Source organism: Sapajus apella, unplaced genomic scaffold (assembly GCF_009761245.1).
Source record: "Sapajus apella isolate SASKATOON/1434 unplaced genomic scaffold, GSC_monkey_1.0 scaffold91, whole genome shotgun sequence".
Classification (NCBI taxonomy): domain Eukaryota; kingdom Metazoa; phylum Chordata; class Mammalia; order Primates; family Cebidae; genus Sapajus; species Sapajus apella.
This window is the reverse complement of record NW_022437031.1, coordinates 8227200-8246595: the sequence shown is the minus strand read 5'-3', so window position 1 is coordinate 8246595 and position 19396 is coordinate 8227200. Positions and strand designations below refer to the sequence as shown.

At 44.6% G+C, this 19396-nt stretch overlaps 2 protein-coding genes across 5 annotated transcripts in view; both read right to left on the bottom strand.

The window, feature by feature from the left end:
* Positions 1-1497: 1497 nt before the first annotated feature.
* Positions 1498-5749, bottom strand: ITGB1BP2 (integrin subunit beta 1 binding protein 2). 3 transcript variants are annotated; one of them, XM_032255909.1, is made up of 11 exons: positions 5609-5748; positions 5297-5346; positions 5153-5209; positions 4929-5074; positions 4128-4222; positions 3936-3994; positions 3752-3822; positions 3546-3645; positions 3156-3269; positions 2857-2919; positions 1498-1902 (listed from the first exon to the last, which is right to left on the bottom strand). In XM_032255909.1, the coding sequence occupies exons 1-11, from the start codon at positions 5670-5672 to the stop codon at positions 1675-1677; spliced, it is 1047 nt and encodes a 348-aa protein (XP_032111800.1). In that variant the 5' UTR covers positions 5673-5748; the 3' UTR covers positions 1498-1674. The 3 variants fall into 3 exon arrangements, with proteins under 3 accessions (XP_032111800.1, XP_032111802.1, XP_032111803.1); XM_032255911.1 differs by lacking the exon at positions 5153-5209 and having other exon boundaries at positions 5609-5749; XM_032255912.1 differs by lacking the exons at positions 4929-5074; positions 5153-5209; positions 5297-5346 and having other exon boundaries at positions 5609-5727.
* Positions 5750-6289: 540 nt separating this feature from the next.
* NONO (non-POU domain containing octamer binding) overlaps positions 6290-19396 on the bottom strand; it is a 20999-nt gene continuing 7892 nt past the window's right edge. For both annotated transcript variants that reach the window (XM_032255907.1, XM_032255908.1), the window contains 10 exons: positions 18031-18193; positions 16486-16679; positions 13509-13810; positions 12473-12568; positions 12091-12287; positions 11351-11435; positions 10874-10976; positions 9348-9387; positions 9044-9153; positions 6290-7516 (listed from right to left, as the gene is read on the bottom strand). In XM_032255907.1, the coding sequence (XP_032111798.1) occupies positions 7382-7516; positions 9044-9153; positions 9348-9387; positions 10874-10976; positions 11351-11435; positions 12091-12287; positions 12473-12568; positions 13509-13810; positions 16486-16679; positions 18031-18184 (1416 nt within the window). In that variant the 5' untranslated portion in view covers positions 18185-18193 and the 3' untranslated portion in view covers positions 6290-7381. The remainder of the gene's footprint in view (positions 7517-9043; positions 9154-9347; positions 9388-10873; positions 10977-11350; positions 11436-12090; positions 12288-12472; positions 12569-13508; positions 13811-16485; positions 16680-18030; positions 18194-19396) is intronic.

The following is a 19396-nucleotide window of genomic DNA, read 5'->3' as shown; positions in this document are numbered from 1 at the left end:
TAGTGGATTATTGGCTGCCTAGGACTGTACATTTGAGAGGAAATTTAGAATGACTGCTAATGGGTATGGAGTTTTTTGTGGAGTGATAACAGTGTCCTAAAATTGATGTGGTTCACAACTCTGTGTGTATATTAAAAATAACAGGCCAGGCATGGTGGCTCATACCTGTAAACACAGCACTTTGGGAGGTTGAGACAGGCAGATCGTTTGAGCTCGGTTTGAAAACAGCCTGGGCAACATGGGGAAATCCTGTTTCTACCAAAAATACAAAAAATTAACTAAGCGTGGTGGTAACACACACCTGTGGTCCCAGCTGCTCGGGTAGCTGGGGTAGGAGGATCTCTTGAACCTGTGGGGTGGAAGTTGCAGTGAGCTGAAATGGCACCACTGCACTACAGGCCTCATCTCAAAAATAATAATAACACTCATTTTACAATTTAAATGGATAAATTGTGTGGTATGTGAATTGTATCTCAACAAAGCAGTAAAAAATATTGTACCAGGCTGAGCATGAAGGCTCACACCTCTAATCCCAGCACTTTGGGAGGCCAAGACAGGTGGACTGCCTGAGCTCAGGAGTTCGAGATCAGCCTAGGCAAGATGGTGAAACTCCGTCTCTGCTAAAATACAAAAAATCAGCTGGGCGTGCTGGAGGGTGCCTGTAATCCCAACTACTCAGGAAGCTGAGGCATGAGAATTGCCTGAACCTGGGAGGCAGAGGTTACAGTGAGCCAAGATTGCACCACTGCACCCCAGCCTGGACAACAAAGTGAAACTCTGTCTCGGAAAAGTAATAATAATAATAACGTACCACCGGAAGTGGTGGCTCACAACTGTAATCCCAGCAGTTTGAGAAGCCGAGGCAGGTGGATCACCTGAGGTCAGGAGTTCAAGACCAGCCTGGCCAACATGGGGAAACCCTGTCTCTACTAAAAATACAAAAAATTAGCCTGCGTGGTGGCAGGTGCCTGTAATCCTACCTACTCAGGAAGCTGAGGCAGGATAATCGCTTGAACCTGGGAGGCGGAGGCTGCAGTGAGCTGAGATCATGCCACTGTACTCCACCCTGGGTGACAGAGCAAGACTTCATCTCAAAAAAAAAAAAAATGTACTTCTTCCATGGAGTCTTCCCTTTTTACTGCTGTCTACATTAACCTTCCCATTCTTTCAACTCCTACAGCTCTTAAAAACTGTACTGCACAATTTAGCACTCAGTTAAACTATCTGATAATGTTTATCATTATTTCATGTAGATCGGCCTTGGCTTGTCAGCCAGGTTATTACTTTGTTGAGAGAAATGAGTAAGTCCTCTGTTTTTCAGGTATTTATAAACCATCTAACACATAACTGGGCACATGGGAAGTACTCAGTAAATACCTGGTGGTCGTGAGGAATAGATTGAACATGCATGTGCTTGTTTTCACAATGTATATTGAACACACAATGGGGGTAATAAATACAATCTTCGATAGTGAGGTGAGAGAATGACACTATGTAAAACTGAAGAATACAAGATTTATTTAAGGGAAAAAACAGCATGGTTTAGACAGTTTTGTTCTCCCCTCCTTCAGCCTCCTGCTGCTCAATGATACCACATGGCCAACAATATCCTGGTCTCTAAGATTATAAGGGAATCATTGAGGTCCTATCTAGGCACTGAACTGTCTGGTGTCACTATTCCCCCATTGCTTCCTCCTCTTCCTCCTCCTCTGTCCAGCTCAGATCATCATCTGAATCGTCAGATTCTTCCTCATCCATCTCTAACACAACCCCTGCCCTAGCCTTCTCAGCTAGTGCATCAGGGTGCTCCAGCTGGGCCCAGGATCCTGGGTCAGCCTTGACCAGGGAGATTTCAACCCGAGATGGCATCAAGGAGACAGAGCTCTGCTCCACGTTTATGACCTGAGGAGGAGCAAAGGAAAACAGAAGAGAGAATGAGGAAATCAAAGGGTCAGGGTGGAGTGGTGACAAATGAGAGAGAAATTTTTTTTTAAAATAAGGCAAGAATCAATGATAGACTGGATAAAGAAAATGTGGCACATATATACCATGGAATATTATGCAGCCATTAAAAAAGGATGAGTTCATGTCCTTTGTAGGGATATGGATGAATCTGGAAACCATCATTCTCAGCAAACTGACACAAGAACAGAAAACCAAACACCAAATGTTCTCACTCATAGGCAGGTGTTGAACAGTAAGAACGCATGGGCACAGGGAGGGGAACATCACACACTGGGGTCTGTTGGGGGATGGGGGGGTTAGGGGAGGGACAGCGTGGGGGGTGAGGAGGGATAACATTGGGAGAAATGCCTGATGTAGGTGACAGGGGGATGGAGGCAGCAAACCACCATGGCATGTGTGTACCTATGCAACAATCCTGCAAGATCTGCACATGTACCTCAGAACTTAAAGTACAATTTAAAAAATAATTAAAAACTAAGTCAATGCTGGGCGTGGTGGCTCACGCCTATAATCCCAGCACTTTGGGAGGCCAAGGCGGGTGGATCACCTGAGGTCCAGAGTTCAAGACCAGCCTGGCCAACATGGAGAAACCCCGTCTCTAAAAATAAATAAATAAATAAATAAAATAAGGCAAGAAAAAAGATAAGGGAGGAAAAAGACAATATAATAAGGGAAAGAAAGGAAAGAAATGAGAGAAGAAAAGGGAGAAGGCAGAAAGGAGGCAAAGAGAGGGAAGTGAGAAGAGCAGGAGAGAAAGAAAATTAAAGCAAATGAAGAGAAAACCTCAATTTTCCCACTACAACTCCTTCTCTCAAGACACCCTCTATTCCAGTCTAGCCTCTCTTTCACCCCATCTGCCTTCCCCTTCTGTGCCCCCTGGTCTTCACTTACCCCCCAGAGCTTCATCTGTGCTTGGAACACACGGTTACCATCAAAGACGATGTGGACATGAAGCTGAGAGAAAAGAATTACAGGGGTAGTAACAAACCCAGAAGGTCAGAACAGGTCATTACAACAGATAACCAGGTCAGAGGTGTGATCCACAGGTCAGCCAGACAGCCCTGACCTAATAGCTCTCCTTTCTATAGGCGACTATAGAGCCTACAGGTTAGCAGCATATGGCAACTCTGCCTGTGAGATTGCAGTATCACCCAATTCACTATCCCATCCAACATCAGATCATTGCTCACCTCAGTTTGACTGGCCTTCACCCAGTTAAACGCAGGAAGCGGAATCTGGCCATATACAGTCACCACTACTAAGGAATCTGTCTGGTGCCAATCATGGCGGCAAGATGCTGGCAGCTAAAGAGAAGATGTAAAATGAAGGTGGTAAGAATAAATTCTTAACCCAAGGAGGAGTTCTCACGATGCATATGGAGAAGAGACAGAGAGTCTCAAAAAGATTAACACAACCTCATATTGCAAAGACTCTGGGCTGTTGAGGGATAAGGAACAGAATCTTATTTGGTCTGTACTAAAGGGAGAAGATAGGGAGCTTGGCCATATGGTACAGAGAGGGAGGAGAATTTACCTCTGAGATTGGGTTCTAATCAAGAGTTCAGGAAAGCTGGGGCTCACCTGCTTCCCCCAGTCATGTCTACCAACTCTGCACCCTGGCTGTGCCAAGAATGCCCCAAAATCCAGGGTCTGGATGCCACAACAGCTCCAAGACTTCATCCTGAAGTAGGAAGATAATTCAACTGAATTCTCTCACTCCCAATCCCATCTTATGACCAAATATTAGGAGAAATCTGTCTCATAGCCCACCCAGTCCCCTCCCTCACCCCTCATGGAATCGGGGTGCTCCTGGGTGGTAGGTACATGGAGTAGCATCACTCTCAGGGCCTTGGTAAACCTAAGAAGGATAAAGGAGAACCAGGTCATTCTAAGGTATACTCTACTTAGCCTTGTATCTATACCCAGTCATCTCTCAGCCATGTGCTTGAGCCCCTTAAAACTCTCACTCACAGCATCACATCCTGGGTTCTGGCAGCTGGAACCAGTTCGAATCAGATTACTGTCAAGTCCTGGGCAAGGGAAACAGAGTCAGGAACTTATCCATCCCCCTACTCAATTGCCACTTCCACTAAATTCCAGTCTATGAAGTTGATCCCACTGAATTCCAGTCTATGAAGTTGATCCTGCTAAAGACCCACCTACCTGCCCCAGGTTCCTGGTCTAATTCCTTCTGTTCCAATGCCATTTCCAGGGCTTGGGATATATTTAGCGGCAGCAGCTTCAGAGGCAACTCTGACCTAAGGATTATGGGTGGTGATTTAGTTCTGACCCATTAGCTATGATTGCCAGCTCCAACACTCCCACCGATGGTAATGGAATTGAAGAAGCCTGGTGAAAGTGAGGCAGAGTTGGAGAGGTTGGGTAGCAACCCCATTGCCAATTTTCATCTCTGTGGACCTCCCAAATACCTGAACCCTAGAGAAATCCCCAACACTTCTCTTGCCCATATACTCAGTTGCTCTAAACCTCAGCTCTGCAGAACTGAGCCATATCCTCTTCCTTTTTATCTAATTGTGGACCTAATATGACTTCCAGAAGTTGCTCATATTATTCCCACAAAATTTTTCTCTGCAGTCTCCCGGCTGCCAATAATACATCTTTTTCTTGATGTGAGATTTATCTTAAAGTTATTTTCTAGAAAAAGAAAAAAGTCATTCTAACAATCCCTTTTGTTATACACTAAGGATGTATTTGTGAGGGGCTATCTACTCTGTTGATTCAGATCTCTATCCCATCATCCCATACCGCTTTAGAGGAAAGGGCATTATTTCCAGACACAAATTTCCCCTAAGGCACAGGATATACACCATCCAAACCCTGACAACTGGCCCTCCTCACATCCCTGGTCTCTAGTTCCCAATCCTCAATGACCCAATAACCCATTAATCACTCCTAGGAAGCTGCATGAAAATAGGAAAAGTCCAGGGGCCTCCTCCTCTTTACTTGGGCCTCTCCCGGCGCAAGGTCTCTGCTGACTTTGGAATCACATTCAGAGGTTTTTGCTCCTGAAGTGAACTGCTTGTAGCAGGGCCTTCAGGTTGAGGGGCCTCAGGAAGCTTCTCAGCACAGTGTGGTCCCATAGTACAGCCCTAGTATAGATAAGGAGATAAGGATTAGGAATAGAATCCTTCTATTGGGGGCAGAATCCAAGTACGTAAATAATTTACCTTGATGTTTAAGAACTCAGAGAAATCTACAGTTCGCTTTCGGCAGCAGGACCAACCCTGATAACGAGAGACCCAGATCAGCTTAGCTTCCTAGGTATCTCTTCTGGGAAATGCTCTTGCTAACCCCCGTCACCTATTCCTCACCTTAAGTGCATCATGGAAGACTGGGACCCCAGGGTGATGGCAACAGGAATCTGTAGACATCAGCACAAGTTATCAAGGAAGGGAAGATAACTATACAAAGTATCATTTCTCACTTCTTCCCTGGGTTTATGTTTATGGTTTCTTTCCATATAATGTGGAAAAAAAAAAACCCAGCAAAGGCTGAAGACCACTCAGACCAATTAAACTAGGGCAGGTAGTTACTTTCCCTGCTCCTCAAACATACTGCCCCCCAGCTGACCACTCCCCAATACCCACACAGAGCCCCTGGTCAGGTCAGGATTATTTACTCACCAGGAAGGTTGGTATTAGGGTCAAAGTGCTGCCCACAGCCTTTGTTACGGCAGAGTAGAGACATGGAAGCGTTGGTAGGATTACTAAAAGGGTATTTCAAGGAGTCTGGCTGCCGAATGGGGAAACACCTCTTAGTCTGGAGGCTTTTAGCTGCCTGAAGGGCCAGCTGTTTCTATCTTTAGTTCAGGAGGCGTACACCTCCTAACATGGGCAAGGGAACTTCAACTGGTCTTCCCAGCCAATAGGAAAGAGCTCAGGAGCATTTTAGCTCTGAGGCTCAGGAAAAAAGGATCAGGCAGAGTAGGGCTTGCAACTTGGGTGAGGTCAGCTCACCACTACTGAGACAGTTTTAGATTCACCATGCCAATTCCAAGCCTTGGACATAGCAGCAGCTGCTCATAAACAAATACCAATTTGGAGACCTCCCCCACCCCTAGCTCAATGAGAGTTGAGCCCATTTTCTTTCAAAGGGGCAACTTTCCTCCATTATTACTTCCATGTAGTGTCAACAGCACTAGTCCCTGCCAACCACTTGAGTCATTTTACACATCTCATCCCCACCTCATGTCTGTCTAGATTAATACTGCAATCAGTCATAAAGGATTCCCCTTATAGAGCCTACTGCTCATCACCTAAGGTAACTCTCCTCCCTCCCTTCCCCTTCAAAAACAGCACAGAAAATTAAAAGGCTTAAAATGTATTTTAATAAGTTGATGCTGCATTACTGCTCCATTTCTCAGAAAAACTCCAAATTTATCAGACAAATCAAACACGGTACACTGATGGAAAAAAATGCACAGCGTGACTACTTAAGATAGGCGAATCTAAGAGCTACTGTCAGACTTTCAGTATACAGCAACCCTGTTCCCAAGATTATACTAGGCCTATCAAGAAAAGCTGTCAACAGTAACATAGACACAAAAGGGTCATTCCTGGGCATCCTCACCCAAGAAAAAGATGGAGGCAAGTTAACACAAAATTTTTTTTTTTTTAAAAGATATACTAAAATGAAAATCTCTAAGAGAAAATGTCTTCTTTAGGACATGAAGGGGTAATATATGGGATATAACACAACCGTATGTTCGTTGCCTGTGACCTTTGTGGACTGCCTGAATTCTCACCTGGGAGTGAATGGAGCAATGGGGCTGTCATTGGGGGATGTTTGGTTTTTGTGGTGTATGTGGCAGTTTCTCTGGGGCTGGGGGAGTGTTAAGGATAAGAAAGCAAATGAGGCTGGGCACAGTAGCTCACGCCTGTAATCCCAGCACTTTGGGAGGCTGAGGAAGGTGGATCACGAGGTCAGGAGTTCAAGACCAGCCTGGACAAATGAACTCGGGAGGCGGAGGTTGCAGTGAGCCAAGATCGCACCACTGCACTCCAGCCTGGGTGACAGAGACTCTGTCTCCAGGTGGGCGGGAAGCAAGCAAATGAAACAAGATGGACAAAAAAACAAAAAACAAACAAAAAAAACCCCGGAATGATCAAGATCAATGAGCTCTAACTGTATCCACTTTGCCATGATTTCCCCAGGGGCTCAACAATCACATCTGAGACTTCAGGAATGCACCACACAGAACTGATTAAACATTATACCACACGATTTGTTTATACCACCCCTCCCTTGCCCTCTGCCCCAGCATACTCCCTATAGTACAGGTAGGGTAGATCTAACTATTGGAAGGAATCCCTAACACTTTTCCAGGGTAGAATTCTGGCTAGTCCAAAAAGGGTCCTTCTTTTAAGGGTTTTGAGAAACTAGACACTGCAACTTTATTAGTATCGGCGACGTTTGTTTGGAGCGAATTCAGCTCCAGGAGCTGCACGGTTGAATGCAGGAGGAGTTCCACCAATTGCCCCAATTCCTTCCATTGTAGCAGCCTGACCAAAGCGCTCAGTTGTTGGTGGGGTCTTAAAGAGAAAAAAAAGAGCAATATTGTAAGAGTCATTGTTCTAAGCTTCCCACCTACCTATAGTACCTCCATTGGAGGCCATTTCCATTCAACTATTCAAGGATCCTGATGGCAGGAGTGAGTGATCAAGTCTGTTTAGAGGATAACCCCAAAAGGTTGTCTGAATTAGGGACTTAACCAATCATCTTTTTTTTTTTTTTTTTTTTTTTTGAGTCGGAGTTTCGCTCTTGTTGCCCAGGCTGGAGTGCAATGGCGCGATCTTGGCTCACCGCAACCTCCGCCTCCTGGGTTCAGGCAATTCTCCTGCCTCAGCCTCCTGAGTAGCTGGGATTACAGGCACGTGCCACCATGCCCAGCTAGTTTTTTGTAGTTTTAGTAGAGACGGGGTTTCACCATTTTGACCAGGATGGTCTTGACCTCGTGATCCACCCGCCTCGGCCTCCCAAAGTGCTGGGATTACAGGTGTGAGCCACCGCGCCCGGCAACCAATCATCTTACCTTTAACTTTTTAGCCACTAATGACTAAGCAACATCACATACAATCCTAAATTCCTAGGTTAGCTGTTATAGCCAAATCCTTTTTCCTGAGCTAAGTATCTACACAAGGGCAGGCTATCTTAAAATATCCAGTTTTGGCTGGGTATGGTGGCACATGCGTGTAATCCCAGCTACTCAGTAGGCTACGGCAGGAGAATCACTTGAACCCAGGAGGCGGAGGTTGCAGTAAGCCCAGATTGCACCATTGTACTCCAGCCTGAGCGACAAGAATGAAAACTCTGTCTCAAAAAACTATCCAGTTTTGGCATTATCAATTTTTTTCTTTTGGTTCCCTGACCGGGAAACGGGCATGATCAATTTTTAACACCACAACCAAAGCAACCTCAGGATTGCAGGAGCCATGAAGTATTTGGATTCACAACTATTTTATGTGATAATGCCTACCCTGCATTGACTTCCCTCCAAAACACAACCTGTCACCCATAGTAGCAACTACACAGTCAGACTGGCCAGTCAGACAGTGGCATTTACTTAACTCCTAGGTTAAGTATAGAGACCGAGTTTGCTCAAGATTCAAAAATAAAGATCTTGAGGTTACATTTAATGGATATCAGCAGTCCTAAAGACTGCTATCTGGGCCAGGCACAGTGGGGCTTACGCCTGTAATCCCAGCACTTTCGGAGGCTGAGGTGGGCGGATCATCTGATGTCAGGAGTTTGAGACCAGCCTGACGAACATGGTGAAACCTTGCCTCTAAAATACAAAATTGGCTGGACATGGTGGCACGCGCCTGTAATCCCAGCTACAGGAGAGTCGCTTAAACCTGGGAGGCGGCAGTTGCAGTGAGCCAAGATTGCGCCATTGCACTCCAGCCTGGAACAAGAGCAAAACTCTTATCTCCAAAAAAAAAAAAAAAAAAAAAAAGACTGCTAACTGTAGCAAATTGAGGTAGGCCTAGGGGCTGTGAAAACAATGCCTGTTCTCCTACCACCATTTAGAGTTACTGTAGGGCCCGGCAGTTTATTACCAATCCCAAAGTTCCATCCGGCATCATAGTGGCAGGTCCTGGAGGAGCTGGGGTACCAGCTGGCACAGGAGCAGGGGGCATGGCACCTCTGTTGTTTATGCCCATAGCACCTAAAGCAGAGTAGTGTGATCAGTACAAGGGAGAGAGACTGTTAGTCTCTTTCCATAACAAAGGAAACAATTCAACAAGACCTCTGGGCCAAGACATGCACGTCACTCCCTTAAAGTAGGTAGCAGAAGCTACACAGTTCACCAGGGACCAAACAAAAAAGGAAATTAGAGCCATTAACCTCCTAAGTCCTTACCTCCCATAGCCATCTGACCCATCCGAATCTCCTGCTCTCTCTGAAAAACAAAAAATACTCAAGACAGTCCAAGACAGCAGTACATTCTATCACAATCCATCAAAGACCACACATGGATAACCTAACCCATCCCAAAAGCACTGAGATCAAGCTGTGGAGCATAACCCTTGATAGCTGTGCAACAAATTCAAGGTCATGGAGCTACCAGGACACAAGTCAGTCTCCTATTAGGAACAGAGAGGTGAAAGGAAGGGGGAAGAGATTTCTTCTAAAAGTTCCAACCTGTACAATTGCAATCACAGCAGAGGAGTAGCCAAGGTTGCATATCTCTTTCTATAGTCAGAGTCTACACAGAATACAGCAGGACTCAGCTTTTCATCCTAAATTGCCTGTGAGGCAAGAACTCCCCTTCAGGCCGGGCATGGTGGCTCATGCCTGTAGTCCCAGAACTTTGGGAGGCCGAGGCAGGCGGATCACCTGAGGTCGAGAGTTCAAGACCAGCCTGGCCAACATGGAGAAACTCCGTCTCTACTAAAAATACAAAATTAGCCGGGCATGGTGGCACATGCCTGTAATCTCAGCTACTCGGGAGGCTGAGACAGGAGAATCACTTGAACCTGGGAGACAGAGGTTGCAGTGAGCTGAGATTGCACCACTGTACTCTAGCCTGAGCGACAAGAATGAAAACTCTGTCTTAAAAAACAAACAAAAAAAAAAAAAACTATCCAGTTTTGGCATTATCAATTTTTTTCTTTTTGGTTTCCTGACCGGGAAACGGGCATGATCAATTTTTACCACCACAACCAAAACAACCTCAGGATTGCAGGAGCCATGAAGTATTTGGATTCACAACTATTTTATGTGATAATGCCTACCCTGCGTCGACTTCCCTCCAAAACACAACCTGTCACCCATAGTAGCAACTACACAGTCAGACTGGCCAGTCAGTGGCATTTACTTAACTCCTAGATTAAGTATAGAGCCCGAGTTTGCTCAAGATTCAAAAATAGAGACCTTGAGGTCACATTTAATGGATATCAGCAGTCCTCAAGACTGCTATCTGGGCCAGGCGCAGTGGCTTACACCTACAATCCCAGCACTTTTGGAGGCTGAGGCGGACGGATCATCTGAGATCAGGAGTTCAAGACCAGCCTGACCAACATGGTGAAACCTTGCCTCTAAAATACAAAATTAGCTGGGAATGGCATGCCTGTAGTCCCAGCTAGTCAGCTGACGCTGAGGCAGGAGAATCACTTGAACCCAGGAGGCGGCGGCTGCAGTGAGCCAAGATTGCGACACTGCACTCCAGCCTGGGCAACAAGAGTGAAACTCTATCTCAAAACAACAACAACAACAAAAAGAACTCCTCTTCAAACCTTACCTCTCCTTCTCATGAATTCTTTTTTCTAAAGTGCTATTTCACAACACAGGAAAATTGGTTATAACCGGTATCCTAGCAGACAATTCATGGTGAGTCAGGCTTATCACGACTGGCCTGGTACATCATGGGTACATGGGAGATATACCGCATCAGGGAAGGTTCCCTTGAATCCTTCCTGCTGTCGCCGCATCATTTCTTCCTGCTGTCGCCGCATCTCTTCTTCACGGCGCCTGCGCTCTTCCTCCTGCCTACAGAGAGTCATCAAGGCATTAAGACAGAGGCATTTCAGAACTTGAGCAGATTAATAGGGGATTCAGCCAAGGAGACAGGGCTACTGAAAACTATCACAGTTCACCAGGAAACTCACTGTTAAGTGTGCCTAGCCCTGAGGCAATCCCCAAAGGAACCTCATGAGACCAGTACTCAGTTGCTTTCTTTTTAGCAGGTAACTCCCAGAACCATGGGCAGCTAAACATCTCCAATCCAAATAGAGAACCCGAGAAGCAGCCAGGAAATATTTGCCAACATGTTTACAAATGCATGAGGTAGCAAGGCAGTAGGAAAGAGGAATGAGACATTACCTTTTAGAGTTGTCAGGGAAAAAGAGTTCGAGAAAAGTTACCTGAGCTCCAGCTGCTTTCGTTTTTGCACCTCTTGGTTATGCAGCTCTTCCATCCTCCGAAGTTCTTCTTGGCGCCTCATCAAATCTAAGGAAACAACAGACTGAGAATATTTCTCATTGCCTTCGTATAGATCTAATGACTTTCTATCAATAAAGATCCAGAAGGCAAAGAGGATGTAATTCCTTTGGTGCCACCTGTGGTGTCCAGATTCCAAAATGAAGTTGAACCTATCATTTCCTTCTCCACAGAATCCAGCATCTCTGCCACATCTCCAACCCTATTTATGTACCAAAATCAACACAGAATACTTCTGGGTATAAAAGCAGAGATCTAGGCCTTTCTGGTAATTGATACAAATAAACTCATTTTTTTTTTTTTTTTTTTTTTTTTTTTGAGACGGAGTTTCGCTCTTGTTACCCAGGCTGGAGTGCAATGGCGCGATCTCGGCTCACCGCAACCTCCGCCTCCCGGGTTCAGGCAATTCTCCTGCCTCAGCCTCCTGAGTCGCTGGGATTACAGGCACGCACCACCATGCCCAGCTCATTTTTTGTATTTTTAGTAGAGACGGGGTTTCACCATGTTGACCAGGATGGTCTCGATCTCTTGACCTCGTGATCCACCCGCCTCGGCCTCCCACAGTGCTGGGATTACAGGCTTGAGCCACCGCGCCCGGCCAATAAACTCATTTTAAAAAGTCATTTTGTCCTTTCAGATTTAAGACTTATAGGCCAAGACTCACCCTGTCTCATTAGCATGACCTGGTGCTCATGGCGTGCAGCCTCCATCTCCATCTCTAGCTTCTCACGAGCCTCCTTGATGTTGCGGTCCACTTGGTCCTGCTGCTGCTTCTCCATCTCAATGAGTGCCTTCCAGCGCATGGCATACTCATACTCGAAGGAGCCAGGCTGTGCAAATCTGGGTGGCTGCTCTCGTTCCCTATAGGCAAGGTTCCTAGGTTACTCTTTGTCCAGGATTACCCCAGCTAACTGCATTCCTTCTGAGGACCAAGACATTGGCTGCCAGTGAACATGTGTAGCCAAGACCGGCCTCTTTTACATATGCCCTTATAAGCTTCCTTAAGAAGCAAACACCTAATAGGGAAATCCATCAAGACCACATACTTGTGAAATTGCTGGTTCTTTATAACCAGCTTCTCTGGAAGTCCCTCTTCATCATCTAACTGGTCCATGGGCTCCACAGTCACAGGACGAGGAAATCTGGGAGAAAGAACAAAGTTCAGTGTTAATCAAATCATACGCCACCAGGCTTCTTCTCTACACATGCTGCTGGCACAATGAATTAGCTAGGGCTCAGGATTGGACAAACACTTCTGAAGGAATTTTTTATACCTAATAGCATTATAGAAAATGGGGGTTCATAGGACAAAAATCAGGCTTCAGATCTCTGAATACAGCCTCAAAAAGATGTTCCAAGTAGGTAGGTACAGTACTTAAGTACAGCCTAAACATCTGATTATCTATAGGACTCTGAGAAATGACTTGTGGCAAACACTAAGAGATACTACATGCACAAATCAACTTTTCAGAGCTCTAAAACTTCAAAGTAAAGAGAGACTTAACACTGATTAAATGACAACCTAGTCAATGACTAAAAAGGTTTTTTCATAATTGTCATCCTACTTCTATCAATCTAAGATTATAGTAAAAATCATATGAGAAAGCTCAATTAGTACCAAAAGGCTTTTTTTTTTGGAGACAGAGTCTTGCTCTGTTGCCCAGTCTAGAGTGCAATGGTGCGATCTCAGCTCACTGCAGCCTCTGCCTCCCAGGTTCAACAGATTCTCCTGCCTCAGCATCCTGAATAGCTGGGATTACAGGCACCCACCACTGCACCTAATTTTTTTAATTTTTCTTTTCTTTTTTTTTTTAATTATAATATTCCATACAGTAACACTAATTTTTTTTAGTAGAGATGGGGTTTCACCATCTTGGCCAGGCTGGTCTCAAACTCCTGACCTCATGATCCGCCCACCTTGGCCTCCCAAAGTGCTGGGATTACAGGCGTGAGCCACCGTGCATGGCCTAATACCAAAAGTCTTTAAATGAACACAGAAACATGGTTACTAAAGGCTAACTCTCCAGACCGTGGAAGGAATCAACAATCTAAGGTCTATGTCTGAAAATGACCCTCACTTACGTGGTTAGCAGGAAGGAGCCTTCACTGCATCTGTCCAGAGCTTTCCGAGCAGCTGGCTTCCCTGAGAACTCAACAATGCCTTTTCCCGAGGGCCTTCCTCGATCATCCACAATCACTACAGCCCTCTCCACCTGGCCAAACACAGAAAAGGCTTCTTCCAGCAGTTCGTTGGACACATACTGAGGAAGGTTTCGAACTGTAAGGGATGCACTATGGCAGGCAAAGCGCACACGCAGCTGCTTTCCACGGAGTGGCATATTGTCCAGCTCTACTTTGGCAATCTCCGCTAGGGTTCGTGTTTCCTAGGAAGCAGAGGAAAATTAGAATAACTCAGTTTGACAAAGAATACCTTAGCAGCCATCAACAGTCTAAAGAAGTATAGTTCAGTAACAAAATCTCCCCCCTAAAAACTTGACAAGCATACAAAGAAACAAGTGAAAGAATTAATGGTGTGCTTCAGCTCTTTGGCCACCCTAGTTGCTTCTGATGGCCTTACAATAAATCACATGTAATTCTAAAAGTTAGTAACACAGGTGGTCATCAATTTCATAGGTATTATTCTCCCAAGTGACAACAGATCATCCAGAAAACAAAGACCACTGGCCGGGCGCTGTGGCTCACAAGGTCAGGAGATTGAGACCATCCTGGCTAACACAGTGAAATCCCGTCTCTATCAAAAACACAAAATATTTGCTGGGCATGGTGGCACACACCTGTAGTTCCAGCTACTTGGGAGGCTGAGGCAGGAGAATTGCCTGAACCCAGGAGGTGGAGGTTGCAGTGAGCCGAGATCACACCACTGCACTCCAGCCTGGGCGACAGAACATGAATCCGTCCCCAAAATAAATAAAATAAAATATAATATTCTGGGTGGTGGATTTTAGGGTGGTCTTTGTTTTCTTTTTTTGAGACAAGTCTTGCTCTGGCACCCACGCTGGAGTGCAGTGGTGCAAACTCCACCTCCCGGGTTTAGGCAATTCTCCTGCCTCAGCCTCCCGAGCAGGTGGGACTAAAGGCGCACACAACTATGCCCAGCTAATTTTTGTATTTTTAGTAGAGATGGGTTTCAGCATGTTGGCCAGGCTGATCTCAAACTCCTGACCTCAAGTGATCCGCCTGCCTTGGCCTCCCAAAGTGCTGGGATTACAGGCACGAGCCATCGCACATGGCCTAACTTTTGCTAGCTATGTACCAGAATCATATATACCCTCCAAGAAGCCTCTTCAGAACCATAAAACTTGATGGGATCCCTTTCATATTACTAAAGAGAAATGTGATACCCAGAAAAAATGACTTGCCTTTATAGTCTAGAGTTAGCAGCAAATTGGAATGAAAACCAGTTCTGACCACCCCATCCAGTGATCCTGCTGTCACATTATTCTCATCCATTTATGAAGGTAGGCACTGTCTAAAAATGTTTTCCTCTCACATAATTCCCTAAATTAAACCAGATTTTAAAATAAGGTCTACACTTACAAATGGTTAAGATGGTAAATTTTATGTTATGTATGTTTTACCATCATTAATTTCCTTTCCTTTTTTTTTTTTTTGAGACAGACTCTCACTCTGTGGCCAGGCTAGAGTGCAATGGCGCCATCTTGGCTTACTGCAATCTCCGTCTCCCGGGTTCAAGAGATTCTCCTGTCTCAGCCTCCCAAGTAGCTGGGACTACAGGCGTGCGCCACCACGCCCAGCTAATTTTCAGAGAAGGGGTTTCACCATGTTGGCCAGGATGGCCTCGATCTCTTGATCTCGTGATCCGCCTGCCTCAGCCTCCCAAAGTGCTGGGACTACAGGCATAAGCCACCATGCCCGGCCACCATCATTAATTTTCTCTATCGCCCAAGCTGGAGTACAGTCCTATGGTCATAGCTCACTGTAGCCTGAAACTCCTAGGCTCAAGCAACCCTCTCGTCTCAGCCTAGTTAAGTAGTTAGGACTACAGGCACACACCATGCCTGGCTAATCCAATTAAAAAATTTTATTTAAAGATACAAATAAATCAGGCACAGTGGTACATGTCTGCTGTCCCAGCTACTCAGGAGGCTGTGGACAGAGAACTGCTTAAGTCCAAGAATTCAAGTCCAGCCAGGGCAACATGGTGAGATACCTATCTCTCTTAAAACAAGATACAAATAAAACTGTCTCTTAATGGTTATGAAAAATCTTAAGACAATGTATGTGTAAAAGCTTGGGAAATAAAATTATATAAACCTTTATCATTATTAAAATTATATAAACCTTTATCATTAATAAAATTTTTTTTTCACTTTTTCTGGAGGAAAACAAAAAGATCATGGGGGGACCAAATAGGGGAAGGGTATAGATAAAACAAAATTAACCACCAACTTGATAATTATTGAAGCTGAGCAATACATATGTGCAGGTTCATTATTATACTATTCTGCCTACTTCTGTATGTTTGAAATTCCCCAATTAAAGTTTCGGCCAGGCACAGTGGCTAACATCTGTAATACCAGCACTTTGGGAGGCTGAGGCAGGAAGATCACCTGAGGTCAGGGGCTTGAGACCAGCCTGGCCAACATGATCAAACCCCATCTCTACTAAAATACAAAAATTAGCCGAGTGTGGTGGTAGATGCCTGTAATCCCAGCTACTTGGGAGGCTGAGGCAGGAGAATTGTTTAAACCCGGGAAGTAGAGGTTGCAGTGAGCCAAGACAGTACCATTACATGCCAGCCTGGACAACAGGAGCAAAACTCTGTCTCAAAAAAAAAAAAAAAAAAAAGTTCCTAAGGGCATACTTTAGCTCCAGTATCCTAGGCAAAAAAACCTGTTATCTTTGAAAAAAAACTGTGAGGAAAAATTAAACTGTGCATTTTTGCAGTTGTTTCATCAATAAGCTTTTAATGAACAAATCATCTGCTAATTATTTCCAGTGCCTATTTTTCCATATCCATTATTCCCCAGCTTCCCCATCTTTAGAGCACATGCCTCAAAAGCCAACAGTTGCTCACCAAGCGGATAAAGCCAAATCCTTTATCCTTATGAATGAAGACTTCGCCTGCTTTCCCATATTTCTCAAATAGCTTCCTCATTTCTTCCTCGGTGATGTCGGGAGGAAGATTTCCCACAAAGAGACGGCTTCGTTGGGTGAAGGTCTTCTCTCCTGGTTTCCTAAAATTCTTCAGGTCAATAGTCAAGCCTTCATCTGAGAGAAGACACATAACCACTTAAAAGACTGGGGAAAGATTATCACAGTCGAATCCTCAAAGACCTGTAACCACTGCTAGACTAGGAAACATAACTTGTAGAGAATGCAAACATCATTTCCCAAGGCAACCTAACCACTTATTAGTAAATTGCGCCTTAGAATGTGAAAGCAGTATGCAGAGATCTTCAAGGACATCTGAACGGCTCTATGATGGGCCAGAAGCCAAGCTGGACTAAGCAAGGGAGAGAAAAATATAGAAGCTACCAGCCAAAGAGAAAAATTAAGCAATTCAAGGAGTCCTATGTTACAAGGGATCAGATTTTAACATTCAAAATGTAACTTCAGATGAGAATTAAAAAACAATTTTTTTAAATAACTGTTCCATTTTGCTAACCTCTCACCAATTTTCATAACCTTAACAGTTCCCATTCTTTCAGGCTGCGAGCAACAGAATGAAGAGTTAGGAAAGAGCAATTCTTTTTTTTCTTATTTTTTTTTTTTTTTGAGACAGAGCTTCGCTCTTGTTACCCAGGCTGGAGTGCAATGGAGCAATCTTGGCTCACCGCAACCTCCGCCTCCTGGGTTCAAGCAATTCTCCTGCCTCAGCCTCCCGAGTAGCTGGGATTACAGGTGTGCGCCACCATGCCCAGCTAATTTTTGTATTTTTAGTAGAGATGGGGTTTCACCATGTTGACCAGGATGGTCTCGATCTCTTGACCTCATGATCCACCCACCTCGGCCTCCCAAAGTGCTGGGATTACAAGCGTGAGCCACTGCGCCCGGCTGCAAAGAGCAATTCTTTATAGTAATCTCTGGAAATAAAGCTGGGATTGGTTCTAGTCTTAGAGACATACAAATGGTACTCAAAGTTTACTGACTGAACGGGAACGTATACTTAAGACTTTTCCAATGAGCTGGTACAGGCTCAAGGCTAACCGTATAATACTCAGTACCAGACTTCTCCATTTAAGCCTAAAGACATTCTGGCTTTGGGCTGGGGGGGGGTGATTAAAAAAAAAGACTTATTCTATATTCTTTTTAACTACCAGTCATCTGATGATTACCTCTAAGAACCAAGCTGAGATAAAACATGCAGATGTCTGTTTAGCAGTAGAATGTGCCAACACAGCAGAGCAACCTGTACTCAACTGCTGTCACACATTTGCTCCTTGGTTCCGGAGAATAATTAGCCTTTTCCATCATAAGAAGTATTAAGAGATAAAGAGGGAAAAGAACAAAGGTGTGCCATAAAGGCTATTCCCTTATAATCCCGAGAAACGAATCTAAAAACCAAGAAACCATTCCCAGTGGGAATCTATTTCTACTCCATCACCTAGCATATACACACTTTGGCTGCTGGCCTGTTGCCCATTTGCAGGTATTGGCGGTGGTGGTGGCTGCTGCTGTTGCTGCTGGTGGTGCTGCTGCTGGTGGTGATGTTGATGATGCTTTCTTGGAGTATGGTTTTGCTTCTCCAAGTTAAAAGTTTTATTACTCTGCATTTTTGCACCCTATAAAGAAAAAGTAGACTATTAAATAAATTCAATACTAATTAACACAACCATTCACCTTCCTGATGACTTATATGTCATTAATTAGCTTTGGTACTGTGGCTTTTGCCAGAGGCAAACAATTGGTTACTTTGAACAACCATGACAAAGGAGAACAATTCAAAAATCTATCAGTGTGGCTGGGCGCGGTGGCTCACAACTATAATCCCAGCACTTTGGGAGGTGGAGGTGGGTGGATCACGAGGTCAAAAGATTGAGACTATCCTGGTCAACATGGTGAAACCCCGTCTCTAATAAAAATACAAAAATTAGCTGGGTATGGTGGCGCACGCCTGTAGTCCCAGCTACTCAGGAGGCTGAGGTGGAAGAATTGCTTGAACCCAGAAGGCAGAGGTTGCGGTGAGCCAAGATCGTGCCATTGCACTCCAGCCTGGGTAACAAGAGCGAAACTCTGTCTCAAAAAAAAAAAAAAAAAAAAAAAAAAAAAAATCTATCAGTGTTGTATATGAGAACGATGCTAAAAAAAAAAAAAAATCTTGCATTGGGAAGTTACAAAATATAGTAAAAACCAAACAAAAAAGGAAAAACTAAAGAAAAAAATTAATTACAAGGCCAATGCAGTGGCTCATGCCTGTAATCCCAACACTTTGGGAGGCAGAGGTGGGCAGACTACTTGAGTCCAGGAACATCATGGTGAAATCCCATCTCTACCAAAAAATACAAAAATTAGCTGAGTGTGGTGGCATGCACCTGTGGTTCCAGCTACTTGGGAGGCTGAGGTGGGAGGATCACTTGAGCTCAGGTGTTCAAGATCAGCCAGCGTAGACAATACAGTGAGACCCCATCTCTACAAAAAAAATTAAAAATTACCCAGGCATAGTGACACACACCTGTAGTCCCAGCTACTCAGGAGGCTGGGGCTGGAGGATCACTTCAGCCCAGGAGTTAGAGGCTGTAGTGAGCCATGACTGTGCCACTGCACTCCAGCCTGGGCAACCGAGAGTGATCTTGTCTCAAAAAAATTAAATAAAAATCTAAAAACAATCAAGCATCAGCAGTTACACTGTACATAGAAACTAAATGAGTACTGGATGAGAACAGCTTGCACTAGAATGGCTTAAGGAACTTTCCAATTCAATACTATACATTAATAGGAAACTACTTTTCCAAAAGAACCCACTCTTTTTTTTTTTTTTTTTTTTT

What these genes read in the sequence shown, in the direction of transcription:
- ITGB1BP2 (XM_032255909.1), bottom strand. Translation starts at nt 5,672, where the DNA reads ATGTCTCTACTCTGCCGTAACAAAGGCTGTGGGCAGCACTTTGACCCT. An exon ending in TTGCGCCGGGAGAGGCCCAA is followed by an intron (nt 4,223 to 4,928) that starts GTAAAGAGGAGG and finishes CATAATCCTTAG; the next exon opens with GTCAGAGTTGCCTCTGAAGC. An exon ending in TGAAGGCCAGTCAAACTGAG is followed by an intron (nt 2,920 to 3,155) that starts GTGAGCAATGAT and finishes CTTTTCTCTCAG; the next exon opens with CTTCATGTCCACATCGTCTT.